The sequence below is a fragment of the Geotrypetes seraphini genome, chromosome 3, assembly GCF_902459505.1.
Source record: "Geotrypetes seraphini chromosome 3, aGeoSer1.1, whole genome shotgun sequence".
NCBI lineage: Eukaryota > Metazoa > Chordata > Amphibia > Gymnophiona > Dermophiidae > Geotrypetes > Geotrypetes seraphini.
Genome location: NC_047086.1, coordinates 237,816,665 through 237,833,405, shown reverse-complemented (window position 1 = coordinate 237,833,405; position 16,741 = coordinate 237,816,665). Strand labels below are relative to the sequence as shown.

Sequence of the window (16,741 nt, the reverse complement as noted above, 5' to 3'; positions counted from 1 at the left end):
CACGATGGACCATTGGTCTGACCCAACAGCGGCAATTCTTATGTTCTTATGTTCTAATGCTGGCTGCTTGGACGTCCGAATAGTTTGGTTTTGTGCGTTTCTCATTTGCATGTTTATGTATTTGAAAATGGGCCAAAATATCTAGACATGTAATTTTCAAAACAAAAAGATGTCTTGCAGTTATGAAAATTATCTATTTCTCTACTAAATTTCTGGATGTCTTTCCCAAAATGTCCAAAATCAGATGTCCTGTCGAAAATGCCCCTCCATCTGCATAATTTCATTCATTGTATTCTGCCTAAGGAAACCAATGAAAATTGGAATAGCAAATTTCATGGCACAAATAATCTTCTATGGATATCTTATACTCTGGGAAAACTTTTAGGCAAAAATCCATTACTTCTTTGTTGGCCAAAAAAGAGAGATCATGCCTTTGTGATAACAGGAATTATCAATTGTTAGTAAAATCATGCCTCAATCTTAGACCACCTTTGGTCCAATGAGCAAGGAATGGAATTGTAGCAGATGGAGTAGAAGCTCAAGAAGTAGAAAGGGAATTGGACTTGATATACTGCCGTTCTGTGGTTACAATCAAAGCGGTTTGCATATTATATACAGGTACTTATTTTGTACTTGGAGCAAGAGAGTGTTAAGTAACTTGTCCAGTCCACAAGGAGCTGCAGTGGGACTTGAACTCAGTTTTCCAAGTTCTCAGGCTTCTACACTAACCAAAAGGATGAATGTGTTCTGCTGCAAAGTAAAAACAATGGAATTCTATTTTCAGGCTATTGAAAATGAAAAGACAGAACGGAATGAAAAACTAAATGAACTGAACCAAAGTGGACAAGCCCTTCTGGAGAACATAAGAAAAGGTAACATGTGACCCAGGCTGTGTGGCTATCTGAAGCTTAGCTTTGACTTGTTCTCATAAACTATCCATCCTCCTGCGTTCGCCATCATTATTTTATTCTACTAATCTTTAATTATAACTAACTTTGTTCCCAATAAACACTACCCCCATTTCTGCTGCATTTGTCATTTTAGGGGCAGTTCGTATAAGGGACTTGAAGGTGTAGAATAGAATTTTATGATCTTCACTAGATACTCCCCACTAACCCAGCCAGCAGATTAACCATTCCCCTTAACTGTATCCATGACATCCTGTTTGTCTCTCTTGTCTGTTTAGATTGTACACTTCTCCCTCCGTATTCGAGGGGGTTAGAGGCAGAGCCGGCCCATGAATATTTAAAAACTGTGAATAATATTTGGGCCAGTTCTGCCCCTAGCCCCCGCTTCCCCCGCCCCCCTTAAGCCTTACCTGGTGGTCTAGTGGGTTTTCAGGCAGAAGCAATCTTCCCAACGCTTCTGCCCTGTGCAGATCGCTCACAGGAAATGGCTGCCTTGAGCTCCTGTAGTATCTCGAGCCATTTCCTATGAGCGATCTGCACAGGGCAGGAGCGTGGGAAGATCGCTCCCGCCCTGAAAATCCGCTAGACTACCAGGTAAGGCTTAAGGGGGGGGGGGTTTACAGGGCTTAAAATAGCCTGAAAAATGAAAATGCATTTTTTGTTTTAAAAACGTGAATAAGCGAATCCATAGATACGGAATTCGCAAATACGGAGGGTGAAGTGTAAGCTCCTTCAAGCAGGGACTGTCTTCTTCATGTCTCTGTACAGTGTGCATACGACTGGTAGCGCTATAGAAATAATTAATAGCAATAGCAATATATGCTTATTAAAGTAGATAAACTAGAGCTGTACAAAACAGCATATTTTACTATTTGGCCAAATACGCGAATAATGAAAAATATTATTCATCCGAATACGAATCCGGAATATCAATAGAGGGCATTGCGCTTAAAAATAATGAAAGAAGCAACATGAATTCAGAGATTGTGTTTATTTCAGTAGGACTTAGGGCTCCTTTTATTAAGCCGAGATAGGGCTTTAACGTATGGAAAAGCGCACGTTAGATCTTAATGTCAGCATTGAGCTGGCGTTAGTTCTAGCCGCTTAGCGCGCAGTGTAGCGCACGGTAATATCCTGCGTGCGCTAAAAATGCTAGCGTATCTTAGTAAAAGGAGCCCTTAAGTGCAGTAGAGCCCAGGATTATTCATGTTTGAATTTAAATCACTATTCGACCGAATACGATTAATTTATTTGAGGCCCTATTCAGGAGGGTAATTCCATAATCAGGTGCCTACTAGAGATGTTGGTTATAGTGCCTATTTCACGCCTTTTCTATAAAGAACGTAGGTTCATACTTATATGATGCTATTGCACATGTCTAAAGTGCTTAAATGAAAGGCGTGATAGCTTACATCAGCCCTATAGCTAATGTAAATGATTGCGCTCAAGATATGTGCTAGAATGCACATGAATTATAGTATTCAATAATTTACACACATACTTGTGAGCTCTGCCTGTGATCACAACCACCTTGCATTATCATACCATTGTGTGTACATTTCCACTAGTCTGTGCTCTATAAGAGGTCATTCAAGCGCATATGTGGCCACCTATGCAGGCAGATTATTAGAATACTGCCATTTACATGCCTCCTTGCTGCGTATCACTTCAGTCATCTATTCTGAATATCCTTCGGAGTCACACTGCCCTCTGCTGGAATGGTAGCATTCTTTGTAACTGCAGTCACCAGAGAATGTGTCTGAATTCAAGAGGGCCTGGGATAGGCACGTAGAATCTCTCAGAGAGAAAGTGATAATGGTTACTATGGATGGGCAGACTAGATGGGCCATTTGGCCTTTATCTGCCATCATGTTTCTAAAGGATCAAGCCTTGAAGCCCCTTAGACAGTATACTAGGGGGTCGTTCCATCGTCTGACATAGCTGTAGACCCAGTAGCCCGGGAGTCATAAGCAGTATCTGTATCTTTTCTAGGTTTCTTTGGATGACTAGGTTCCTCTGAATTCCTTCCCCCAGAAAGCTGAAGCTGGCAGAACTGATCTCTTCAAGTTTTTTTTCCCCAGTGAAAAAAATGAAAAAGCTCTATGCAACAGTAGAATACCGTATTTTCACCCATATACCGCGCACCCGTGTAAAACGCGCACACGGGTATAGCGCGCGGGGAACACAAATTTATGTAAAAAAATTTTTAATATAGCGGCACACGGGAATACTGCGCATGCTAAAACCTCCTCCCGCCCACTCCGAACCGGCATCCTCTCCCCCTCCCCCCCCCCCCCCCGCTCGCTTACCCGAGAGAGCATTTTTTTTTTCGTTCGAATCCGGCATTCCCCCTGCGAACCGGCATCCTCCCCCCCCCGCTCGTGTCACCCGCCCCTCCCCCGTGATCCTACATCCCCCCCAGCATCTCAAAGACAACTCTTACCCGATTGGGCACCGGCACCAGCACCAATGCACAGGATGTGCCAGTGCCAGTGCCCGAAGATCCTCCCTCTTGGGTTGGGCTGGGCTGGGCGGTGCGGTGCGAGAGAGATCCTCCTTCCTGCGCCGGGCTGGACTAGGCTTTGAGCATTTGCGCATGCTCAAAGCCTTCTGGTCTCGCTCTCTCTGTGCGGTGCAAGAGAGATCCTCCTCCTTCCTGCGCCGGGCTGGACTAGGCTTTGAGCATGCGCAAATGCTCAAAGCCTAGTCCAGCCCGGCGCAGGAAGAAGGAGGATCTCTCTCGCACCGCACCGCCCAGAGAGAGCGAGACCAGAAGGCTTATGAGAGCAGGAAGGGAATGCTCCATTTCTCCACAACATGGTTATTTTTTCGTACAGCCTTATTGCATTACACCTTTTTTTTTTCACAAACTCTCTCACAGAGGGACTCTCTCCTGAGGAGGTGAAGAATTCACTAGAGAAGGTGAAAGTTGAATGGAAAGATACTATTCAGTGCTTAGAAGAGCTGATCAGAAAGATACAATTTCAAGATGCAGTAAATGCCTATTTCAAAGAGTTGGGTGAGCTGGAAAAGACATTAAAGGAAGAGCAAGATTGGTTAAAAAATGCCTCTTCATTGGCATCCCAAGGTCAGCCTTTGCAACAATTAAAGGACTCCTCTCAGGTAAGAATATCTATTTTGTATTTTAGTAGGCCAGAAAGATTTAAGCCTCCCCTCCCTGTCTTTTTCTTAATATTGTCACTAGGACCTCTCCCTTTTCTTTATCCATTTGTTTTTAATTTTGTAAATTGTTCTGCTGCGCTTTTACGCTGTTCTGTGTTTACGTTGGTATCAGGTTTATTATTATTTAATATCCTCCTTAAGGGAATTTCCTAAGTGGCTTATGTTATAAACTCTAAACAGTAGCAAGAAAGTGGGAAATAAAGTTGACAATTTCAAAGAGAGAAAGAAAAAAGTAAAGCTACTGGTAATGGTGTTGGGGGGACCACCCTGGATGCTGTCTTTAGGGTTAAAAAAAAAAAAAAATTCAGGTTGATGAGGTATGGATGATTTATTGTGATAAGATGTGCATAATGTTTATTTTATTTTATGATTTTATTGTGAATGTCTTTATTGTTGTGGCAAATGATGTGGGCTAAAAATTCTAAAATTAAACTCGCCCCCCCCCCCCAAAAAAAAAAAAAAATCATTGCTTTGAGGATGTATATTAATGCCGGGAATAAAACATGGTTGATGTACTGTGTTGTACAAATCCGTATTGGTAAAGCTGTATAATTACTTTTAATACTGGAATTTTAATGTATTTAACTTTACAGCAGGAACAGTCAAGACTGGCAGCTGTGGGCCCTCGAGTTGAGCAGCTGCGTGCCAGGTGCTTGGACCTTAGCTCCAAGCCTGATGCCCCCAAATTTATTCAAGACAGCCTGAATATAATTACTAAAAACTACAATTCTGTCCAGCAGAAAATGGAGGAGCGCTGCCGTCAACTGCAAAAAGGTAAATCAGTCCATCTGATTTTTGGTGAAGGAGTAAGCTATTGACACCCATTGAAAATGGCTTACACTCTACCAAGGGCACCGTGGATATGCTTCTGTGGCTGGATCCATTGCTGGTTTATGTGTGAGGTGGTTCAGAGCTGCAACTCAGGACATACTTGTGTAATGACAGCAGAGGAATGATGATGCTAGATGCCGTACCCCTTTGTAAAAGATAAGCTCATCGAAATTGAAAAAGATTTTGGTTAAAATATCACTTAATCTATTTTTTCTAATGAGAGGGTGGGGCAGCAGAAATAGGATAACTAAAAGATCATTGACTTCTAATTGTATTATTTTGCTGCAGTTGTACTAAAGGGTTAATGTTGAGTGAATCCTCTGGGGCTTGCTGCTTTTTTGTTCATTTTTAATAATCATACTTTTCAGAGAAGAATATTAGGTGAAGTGAAATTTCTTGATACTTAGCACCCTTTGTTGAATTCTTCCATAAGAACATAAGAATAGAAACATAGAAAGATGACGGCAGAAAAGGGCTACAGCCCATCAAGTCTGCCCACTCTACTGACCCACCCCATTAAGTCTGAGTGCTAATGACCTAGTTCCTTAACTCGACCCTCGTAGGGATCCCACTGGATGTCCCATTTATTCTTAAAGTCGAGCACGCTGGTGGCCTTGATCACCTGCACCGGAAGTTTGTTCCAGTTATCTACCACCCTTTCTGTGAAGAAATACTTCCTGGTGTCACCACTAAATTTCCCTCCTCTGAGTTTAAGCAAGTGCCCCCTTGTGACCGAGAGTCCCTTGGGAAAGAATATGTCGTTTTCCACCTCGACACGACCTGTGATGTACTTAAATGTCTCAATCATGTCACCCCTTTCCCTGCACTCCTCTAGAGTATAGAGCTGCAGTTTGACCAGTCTTTCTTCGTATGAGAGACCCTTGAGTCCGGAGACCATCCTAGTGGCCATCCGCTGGACCGACTCAGCTCGAAGCACATCTTTCCGGTAATGTGGCCTCCAGAATTGCACACAGTATTCCAAATGAGGTCTCACCATGGTTCTGTAGAGTGGCATTATGACTTCAGGTTTGCGGCTGACGAAGCTTCTATTGATACATCCCATCATTTGCCTTGCCTTGGATGAGGCCTTCTCTACTTGTTTGGCAGTCTTCATGTCTGCACTGATGATTACTCCCAAGTCCCGTTCCTCTGAAGTCCTAGCTAGTGTTTCTCCATTCAAGGTGTATGTTCTGCATGGATTTCCGCTGCCGAGGTGCATATCCTTACATTTTTTAGCGTTGAAGCCCAGCTGCCATGTCGAGGACCAGTTTTCCAACGTGATCAGATCCTGCGTCATACTATCCTTGAGGTTGCTTTCACTTACTATGTTACACAGTTTGGCGTCGTCGGCGAACAGTGCTACTTTACCCTGAAGCCCCCGGGTCAAGTCCCTTATGAATATGTTGAAAAGGGATGGTCCCAGGACTGAGCCCTGCGGCACTCCGCTAGTCACCTCCGATGTCTCAGAGAGGGTGCTGTTGACCACCACCCTCTGAAGTCTTCCACTCAGCCCAATGGTCCATCAAGCCCAGTAGCCCGTTCTCACGGTGGCCAATCCAGGTCACTAGTACCTGGCCAAAACCCAAAGAGTAGCAACATTCCATACTACCTATCCCAGGGCAAGCAGAAGCTTCCCCCATGTCTTAATACCAGACTATGGACTTTTCCTCCAGGAATTTGTCCAGACCTTTCTTAAAACCAGCTACGCTACGCTATCCACTTTTTCCACAACCTCTGGCAACGCGTTACAGAGCTTAACTATTCTCTGAGTGAAAAAAATATTTCCCCCTATTGGTTTTAAAAAGTATTTCCCTGCAGTTTCATCGAGTGTCCCCATGTCTTTGTAATTTTTGATGGAGTAAAAAAATCGATCCACTTGTACCTGTTCTACTCCACTCAGGATTTTGTAGACTTCAATCATATCTCCCTTCAGCCTTCTCTTTTCTAAACTGAAGAGCCCTAACCTTTTTAGTCTTTCCTCATACGAGAGGAGTTCCATCCCCTTTATTTGTTTAACCGATTTGTAACCTAAGACCTCTTAAGCCTTATCTCTTCAACTTTAACTGAATTGTTTCCCAAGATCTCTCATGCCTTTACCGCTGTATCCTGCTCACCTGTATTTTGATGACTTTACATTGTACTTATATTCGCTGATTGTCCAGCCCTTTGCCTCGAACTACCATGGCTTTGGCGGTATATAGGAATAAAATTATTATTATTATTTATCATCTTGGTTGCTCTTCAGATGAAGATAGGACTGAATTTTTTTATGTGGCCTGATTTATCCAGTTTAGTTAATTGCTGAATATTGGCACTTATTCACTGCCCACAAAATCTTTGGCTACGGCTATCCATTTCAATGCCACTGAATATCAGTGGATAAATCCCGCACAAGCATATCTGACTTAACTGAAATTACTGACACCCTGGAGAGGGCAAACATAAGCAGAAATACCATGGAGGAAAGCAAGCAAAAGGAAATACTTAAGGGGGGATTCATCAAGCAGTGCTAATGATGAGCACACGCTAAATGCTAAGATGCAGATTATATTCCTATATAGCATTTAGCACGCAGTAATCGGTTAACGCCCCTTGATGAATTCCCCCCTTTGTCATCTACTGAACAATTGAAGAAATGTGTTCCAAAACTGTTACATACGGAAAGCTATTTTGTAGATAAATGCAATAGGTAATTTATACATTTACTTTAGGTATAAATTATCCATTTATTGGCTGAATATCATCGCTGAATGAATAATTTTTTTAACCCGCTCTTTCCCAGCCTCAATCGTGGCCTCTTCATCAACAGTTAGATCTGGCTATTAAGTCAAAATATTTAGCTCAATACCAATATACAGGTTTTGAAAATTCATGGGTAGTGAAGTTTAGACGTTCATGGCTCATAATTTTTTTAAATCAAGATTTCAGTACGCTGTTATAAGTTTATAGAAAGAACTAACTAAACTAAACTTTAAGTTTATATACCGCATCATCTCCACGAAAGTAGAGCTCGGCACGGTTTACAAGAACTTAAAAATGAGAAAGGATAGGAAAAGGTTTACATAAGTTTATAAATAGAGTGGAAAAGTAGGGGGAAAAAGAAATTACATGTTAGAGAAGAGCCAGGTGTTTAGTTGCTTGCGGAATAAATGGAGGGAGCTCAGGTTCCGCAGCGGGATAGTAAGGTCGTTCCAGAGACCTGTGATTTTGAATAAAAGTGATTTTCCCAGTTTACCTGCGTGGAGAATTCCATGTAGGGAGGGGAAGGATAGTTTTAATCTTTGGGCGGTCCAGGTGGAGTCAGGGCATGAGGAGTTAAAGGAAAGAAGTAATGAGATACTGGACTATTTTATTCCATCACCAAACGTGTATATGTTTTATTCTATTAAAACAACAGTGGAAGTCCAGCCTGGTCAAGACTATCTTGATAAACTGAAGATGTTGAAGGGAGCACTGCTGGAGAGCCAGACACGACCCTCCATCAGTGAAGTGAATGACCCCAGTGGGGTTGACAAGGCCCTTCATTGGGTTAAGGTAAGATTTGTCTTTAGGTGTTCAGATGGCGTTTCATAACTGTAATACGTTTATAGAACAAAGCAAAATGTACACTGATGTGAGTTTTTGCCCCTCCCCTCCTGATTTGCTCTATTATTGCATATACATATATCACACTGAATGGTTTCTGATCTTTATTAGATAAAGGGAACCTGAGTAAACAGATAAAGAATGGAAGTAATAGTTTTAAGGAACAAAATTATCAACATACAAGGATGGAATGTGTGTTGATAACTTTGTTCCTTAAAACTATTACTTCCATTTTTTATCTGTTTACTTAGTTAATGAATTAACCAGTTAATGTTCACTTAGTTAATGAATTAACCAGTTGACAGATTTAATTGGTAATTAGATTCATCTGATTGAACATAGCCAGGCTTGAGTTCAGCCAGCCTGTTGAATCTAAGCCTAATGATATATTGAACCTTACTGCAATATCATATATCTGGGCTCCTACAAGAAAACCATTAAACGACTACGACTTATTCAGAATACCGCAGTCCGCCTCATCTACGGGCTCAAAAAATCAGACCACATCAGCCCTTTCTACAGGAAACTTCACTGGCTACCGTTCGAAGCAAGGATCATCTTCAAATTCGCCTGCCTCTGCTTCAAAACCCTAACTGGCTCAGCCCCGATATATCTTTCACGCCACTTCACCTTCCCAGGCTCTAACCGTACACGCAATGCACACCTGTTTGCCTACCCCTCCCCAAAAGGATGCATCCACAAAAGATTCTTCGATAAAACCCTCTCTTTCCAAGCTGGCAAATGGAATGACTGCCTGTCCACTCTTATCTCTCTTGCCCCAACTTATCAATCCTTCAGGAAATCTCTAAAAACATACCTCTTTGATAAATTCCTCTAACCCCCGTCCCCCCGACCAAACTAATAATCCCTTGCCTCCCTCCCTACCCTTCCCCTCTCCCCATGCAACAATTATTGGATCTTTTTGTAACTGTCACTGGTTTATGCCATATAACTGTTAACCAATTCTCTGCACCTACATTGTTTAAATCGCTCTGAACTGTTTTTCGATATGCTGTAACCTCGATGTAACTTCGCTATAACTAAGCTGTAACTTCGCTGTAAATGTACAGTCTCTTATCCTGTAAACCGCTCTGAACTGTTTTGTGGTATTGCGGTATAAAAAAATAAAGTTATTATTATTATTATTATTATTACTGTGAGAATGAAGTAGTGACCCCAAAATTCTGCAACAATGCCATGCCCCAATCAAAGAAAATTCCAGAAGAAACGAGAAAAAAAATATTGTTAAAATGTATCAGTCTGAAGAGGGTTACAAAGTCATTTCTAGAGCTTTGGGACTCCACTGAACCACAGTATGAGCCATTATCTCTACAAAGAGAAGTGATGAATTTTCTCAGGAGTGGCCAAAATTTAACCACAAGGATACAGCGACAACTCATATAGGAAGTCAAAAAACTTCCCAGAAGAACATCCAAAGTTGTGCATCCCTCTCTAGCCACAACTAAGATCAGTGTTCATGACTCCACAATAAGAAAGAGATGGTGCAAAAAAAAAAATGGGATTCATGGGAAAGTAGTAAGACGGAACCACAGCAGTCGAAGAGTAACTTCAGTGTTGGTATCACATTTGCAAAACCACATGTGAGTGATCTCTAAGTCTTTTGGGAAGTGTAACTTTTTGGATAACACAGATTCCATTATGTCTGGCATAAATAAAAAAAAAATACAGCATTCCATTGTAAGACCATTATATCAGCAGTTAAAAATGTTGGAAATGTGGTGGTGTGGGGATGCCTTGCTGCCTCGGGGCCTGGAAAAACTTGCTATTAATGAAGGAATCATGAATTCTTCTCTGCATCAGAAAATTCTTTAAAGAGAATGTTCAGTCATCTATCTGTATGCTGGATTGTAATTGTATTATGCAGTAAGACAGTGATCCAAAACACAAAAGTAAGTTCACATCTGAATGGCTGAAAAGAAACAAAATTAAAGTTTTGAATGGGCCTAGTCAAAGTCCTAACTTCAACCCAATAGCGATGCTGTGTGAAGTCGTGAAATCAGCAGTTCAATCATGGAAATCTATAAATGTGTTTGAATTAAAGTGGATCTGCAAAGTTCAACGGACTCAACAGTGATGTGACTGATACCAAAATTAGAAGAAGTATTTGGTTACAGTTTTGATACTAAAGGAAGTACAACTGGATAAATTTAAGAGCAGTATTACTTTTTCACATGTTGGTGTAGGTGTTGGATAAACTATGGGGGTCCTTTGACTAAGAGAATGTATAAGAGGATTTCAGATGCATGTCTACGAATGGAAAATAAGCTGATAGTTGTTTTTTTTTTTAATTGAGTTAATATGACATCTTTTGACTAGCTTCTGCTTGTATTTTATTGACTACCACAGCTAGCATACTACTTTATTCAGGTTAAAAGTTTGTGATCTTACCACTGGTCATAGTCAAATAAAATGGGCAGGAAATGAAGTCCAGCTAGAATTGCTGGAAGTGCCTCTTGTATGCCACATCAGTCAGGATAGTTATGCTGTCTAACAGGCCTCATCCTCAGTTTCTTTTTTTTTTTATTATTATGTATTGATTTTTATAAAAACATCTTACAGAAAATGTAACAAATTATCCATCAATAACATTCTTAAAAAGCACTTATGTACTGCACATGGAATACACCATAAACAATCCCCTCCCCTCCCCCTCTCTGGATTTGTATGTAGAATATGAAATCTTTAATATGGCAGGTTCACGGTATTATCAAAGCTGTTTAACAAAAGAATCTAATGGACCCCAGATGCCTATAATTTTTTGCGATTCATTTATTTTTTTCCGCTAACATTTTCTCATATCGGTAATGCATACATACAGTCTCCCACCAAAACGGCCTATTTAACCTATCCCATTGCTTCAGTTCCTTGTAATCATTTGCAAAGCCACACCTGTCATAATGAGAAGAAGTTTATCTTTGGAACTACTTAGTGGGCTTCTATTCATAATTAAAGTACCAGACAATATAATTCCATATGATAACGGAATGGGGACTTCAAGAATAGAAATTATTTTGTACCATATGGACTTCCAGAGCCCAAATATTAAAGGACAGTGAAATAAAAGATGATCTCAGTTTCTCGATTCTGTCTTTAAAAATGTCTGATTCACCAAGCTGAATTTTTTTCACATCAACATCAAAGCTTGGGCCTGGATTGTCTAACCGGTGACGTTTTTAATTCAGTTTCAAGGCACTTACTAATGCCTTAACATTTGGCACTGGAATTGCATCTAAGTAGGTGATTTAGGCTGCCTAACGCCAGAAGTGGCGTTAGTGGCCTAAAGTGCCTCCATAGGCATGATTCACGGCAAGGATAGGCACCTGAAATGTAGGCCCAGTAAACCTGGCCTACATTTCCAGCACCTATCTTTTGTGGAGGTACAATTCTCTATAGGGCACTGTCGCGTGACTGACATGCAATCGGCGGCCGCTGATATCGGCACCCTAAAGAGAATCTGGGCTTTAGTGAATAAGTCCCTATTAGATATATACAGTTTGCTGCTGATTCTTTATTGTGTGGTTGTACATATTGGAAATACACCCCTATTCTAATGTACTCTTATCAGCAGTCCAGGCATGCACTTTTTTTTTTTGTTAATCTTTATTCAATTTTAAAACTCACAATAAGTGTAACATATAATACAATCATTTATACCTTAACATCACTTAATATATCATCAAATTCTAACTTGCATCAAATATCCCCCTCCCTTATACCCAACAGTTAATCATAAGCAAAAGAAATCATAAAATATTCCCACCCCTCACCCTACCCTGGACGTGTATGAACAAAATGGAAAAAATTAATATTTATTCTATGCATTAATTTCAATCTTTACAGTAGCTTGTTAATGGCTCCCAAATAACCTTGAATTTCTTAAAATGTCCTTGCTGCATGGCAATTATCCTTTCCATTTTGAATATGTGACACAGAGTTCCACCAAAAGCTATAATTCAGCCTATCCCAATTTTTCCAATTATTTGTAATATGTTGTATGGCAACCCTTGTCATAATGAATAGAAGCTTATTGTTATTAGAGGATATTTGGCTTTTTGCCCTCATTGACATGCCAAACAATATAGTGTCATAGGATAATGCCACTAACATTATCTAACAAATTATTTATTTGACCCCGTATTGATTTCCAAAAAGCAAGTATTAATGGACAATAGAATAACAAATGATCTAATGTCCCAGCTTCAAGATGATCGTGCCAGCATCTATTAGATTTAGAGCTATCTAACTTCTGTAAACGAACTGGGGTCCAAAATACTCTATGTAACAGAAAAAAACAAGTTTGTCTCATAGATGCAGACACTGTACATCTCATCCTCCAAGCCCAAATACGTGGCCATTGAGATGCAGTAATTTGATGCTTGATCTCAATGCTCCAGATGTCCCAAAGACCAGTTTTTGGTTTCTTGTTTAAAAATCCAGATATTAATTTATACCACTGAGCGGCCTGATGTCCCAGGAAGTCCACCTGAAAGCATAAGAGCGGCAAACTATACTGATTACTGAGATTTTTCCATTTAGGGAACCCAACCTGAATGGCCTGCTTCAACTGCAGTATAACCAGTATATCACAGCTCTTCATCTAAATATAGTTTTATCATTAAATAGTAAAGTGCTCAGACCTCATAACCATTAGTGAGATGATAACACCTGACTGTGGTTATTATAGGGACCATCATAGCCTTTACTGTCCCTTACCCAACCCCTAACAGCAATAATAAATATAAATAAACTTAACTGTAAACTGCTTCGGGTTGGGAATTCATCTCAATAACCACAGATTTTCAACGTGCAGTGCTGTGCAATACCGTGTTCAAAAAGTGCTTCTGTGCCTAAATCACCAATTAAAATACATGGCCCCCCCTCAACTGCAACATCTATAATTTTGTGATTTATTAAGGCCAAATTTGTGTTGCAATTGTGAAAAATCAAACAGCTTACCATCTGAAATAACATCATCCAAAGTACGTATACCCGCCTTCATCCAATACTTCCAGATAACCTTAAATCCGCCAATTTGAATCTTGGAGTTCAGCTATAGGGTCTGATGAGTTGATTTATGAACTGATATAGGTGTTAAATTATTCACATATTTGAAGGTTTTCCGTGTATCTATAGGATTGAGGACCAGGCATGCACTGGATCCAAGAGTAGACTTCATAATTGATTTTGATGTTTAAGATAATGCTAAAAAGAGGTTCCACTTTTGTGGAAGCAGTATTTTCACTGAACATCATCTGTCCTGCAGCTTTGCGCAAATGAGCTTTGCTTTGGGATTTAGTCTTATAAAACACGTGGAAGCCGTGGCCATCTTCTGGCAATCCATGAAGTATTATTACACAATTTCTGGACTGGTAGCATGGGGTAGATTCTATATAAGGTGCCCACTTTTAGGCGTCGGGAAATTGCATGCTACAAGGCTATTCAATAATAGAAAGTACACACATGCTTTCTGTTAATAGGAATAGCGACTAAGCTTATGCCAGCTTGTGTAAGTGTGAGCATCTAAGTGTGTTAAATGCACATGTAAATGCAGGTATTCTGTGTCATATGCATGTATATGCTGTGCACTCCCCCAAGCCATCCCTGCCCCTCCCATGACCTTGCTTGCTTTGAATATGCTCATCCTAGATTTTAAACCAGAAAATAGAGAATGTCAAACTGCACAAACACCAAGGAATCCAAAAAGGAGCAGAGTACACCTGGTCTTCAAACCAATCAATCTTTAATTGAAACCATATGAATAAAACAAACTACTCAGAAGACTCGACACGAGCCATGTTTTGGCTACAAATCCTGCCTCAGGGATTTTTCTGAGTGAAATACCATGTTATAAATAATAATTTATTCAGCTCAATGTAATGGAGTCTAAGGCTTGGGAGGGGCCATAGGTGCCTGAGCCAATCAGGGCCTTAAGCCCCTCCCCGTGCATCACATGATGCACTGGGAAGAAGAAGGCCCACCATTTTGGAGTGATGGGCTTTGGAGCAGGAGGGACCAAGCTTTTCTCCTGCTCTCAACTTCTGAACAGGTATGGGAGGTGGGATAGGGTGGGGGGGCATCCAGTGGCAGGAAGGAGTGGATATCCCTCCTACCAATTTTTGGAGGGAAGGGGGGATAGGGAGGTTTGGAGGGACCTGACACGGGGGTGGGGTGGCAGGAGGGAATGGGCATCCGTCCTGCCAGTTTTTGCTGGTGCGGGTGGGTCGCCGTGGCAGGAGGGAGTGGGCATCCTTCCTGCCCATTTTTGCTAGCTTTGGGGGGGTTTGAAGACCAGGCGTACTCTGCTCCTATCCCAGATTGTATTTCTTCTCCTATTCCCAATGTTTCAATATGTCATTTAAGTCTGTTGGTGTGCAATTATGTCCCCCCCAGATTTTATTTGTTCATTATTTTGTGCACCGCTTAGACAGCTTTTTAAGTGGTATATCAAATTTTAAATAAAACTTGGGTTGCTGTCCTTGAGGTTGAGCATCCTTCCTGTCAATTTTCGCTGGCGTGGGGGTTTCCCAATGCTGGTTTGCCAGAGGGGAGGGGGTGTCGGGGAGGGCCAACACAGCATTTTTTTAATGGGGCAGATATTGTGTGCGTGTAACACACACACACACCAAAACACACCAACATACAAAACACACCAACATACACAACACACACACACCAACATACACAGCACACACCAACACACCCACACACACACACACACACACCAACAGCTTTGGGCTTCCCCAAACTGACTCTGCACATGTGTCAGGTGCTCTCACAGCGACTGATCAGATGGGGATTGCCACGAACCTCCATGCAAATAATTGGCATGGAGGTTTGCTGGAACATCAATTTCTGTTCTAGAGTCGGCCAAACGGTGTTAACGACCGTGTTTTGTGCAACTAGCCCCAGGTGTACTGTGCTCCTTTTTGGACATCCTAGATTTTATGCACCAAGGTTACAGAATAATGGCTAAGGATAGTTGCATATGGAACTTCAAATTGGTTCCAATTAACTCTAATTATAGCCAATAATTATTACTACCACTACTATTTATCATAAGAATATAAGAATTGCTACTGCTTGGTCAGACCTATGGTCCATCATGCCCAGCAGTTTGCGCACGCGGCAGCCCTCTGGTCAAAGACCAGGACCCTAACTGAGACTAGCCCTATCAGCGTACATCCTTGTTCAGCAGGAACTTGTCTAACTTTGTCTTTAATCCCTGGAGGGTGTTTTCCCCTATGACAGACTGAAAGGTGGGATCTCTCGGAGAGAGAAAAAATAATGGTTACTGCAGATGGGCAGACTAGATGGGCCATTTGGCCTTTATCTGCTGTCATGTATCTATGTGTTTGCCGCGCTGTACATTTAACATGCAATAGATGGTCCCTACTCAGAAGAGCTTAAAATTGGATGTTAAGTCCAGTTAGCAATGATTTTATTAATTTGCAACTGTCCTTATTCTATAACTGCATACAAATATGGGTGCTGTCAGTTTGTGCGTGCATTTTTATAGAATCTGGAGGCATATGTATGGTACCTAGTAAATGCCTACTCTGCCTGTTTAATGGATATAAAATGATTGGACTGTTTAATGGGCATAGAATGATTGCACATTTGTGCACCTTTCCCCCCTTTCCTATAGAATCTCTCTCAGACTTTGGAGAATCAGAAGCCAGCCATTGACCACCTTACAGCACAGACCAGAACATTGCAGGAGCAGGTTCCGTGTGATGTGGCAAACACCTACAAGGAGGAGCTGGAGGCATTGCAAGTTCAGTGGGACACGTTAAAGGGTGAACTTTCTAAGGATGTTCAATGTCTGGATGACATCTCTACCAAGCTGAAAATATTTGAGGTAAAACAAGACTCTTTCCTTGACCCTTAACCATATATCTGTGACCTACTACACTGGTGCTCTCTTAAGTAACATTGTGAATGACAGCACATAAAACCAGCATCTATGACGTATGAGGAGAGACTGTAAGCCCTTAATATGTATACCTTAGAGGAAAGGAGAGACAGGGGAGATATGATTCAGACGTTCAAATACTTGAAAGGTATTAACGTAGAACAAATTCTTTTCCAGAGAAAGGAAAATGGTAAAACCAGAGGACATAATTTGAGGTTGAGGGGTGGGAGACTCAAAAGCGATTTAAGGAAATTCTTCTTTACGGAGAGGGTGGAGGATGCCTGGAATGCGCTCTCGAGAG

General features: G+C 41.2%; 1 protein-coding gene across 3 annotated transcripts in view; it reads left to right on the top strand.

Moving 5' to 3' along the window:
* UTRN (utrophin) overlaps positions 1 to 16,741 on the top strand; it is a 1,286,828-nt gene that overhangs the window by 320,029 nt on the left and 950,058 nt on the right. For all 3 annotated transcript variants that reach the window (XM_033935605.1, XM_033935603.1, XM_033935604.1), the window contains 5 exons: positions 785 to 872; positions 3,790 to 4,031; positions 4,685 to 4,865; positions 8,320 to 8,456; positions 16,174 to 16,386. In XM_033935605.1, coding sequence (XP_033791496.1) covers positions 785 to 872; positions 3,790 to 4,031; positions 4,685 to 4,865; positions 8,320 to 8,456; positions 16,174 to 16,386 — 861 coding nt within the window. The remainder of the gene's footprint in view (positions 1 to 784; positions 873 to 3,789; positions 4,032 to 4,684; positions 4,866 to 8,319; positions 8,457 to 16,173; positions 16,387 to 16,741) is intronic.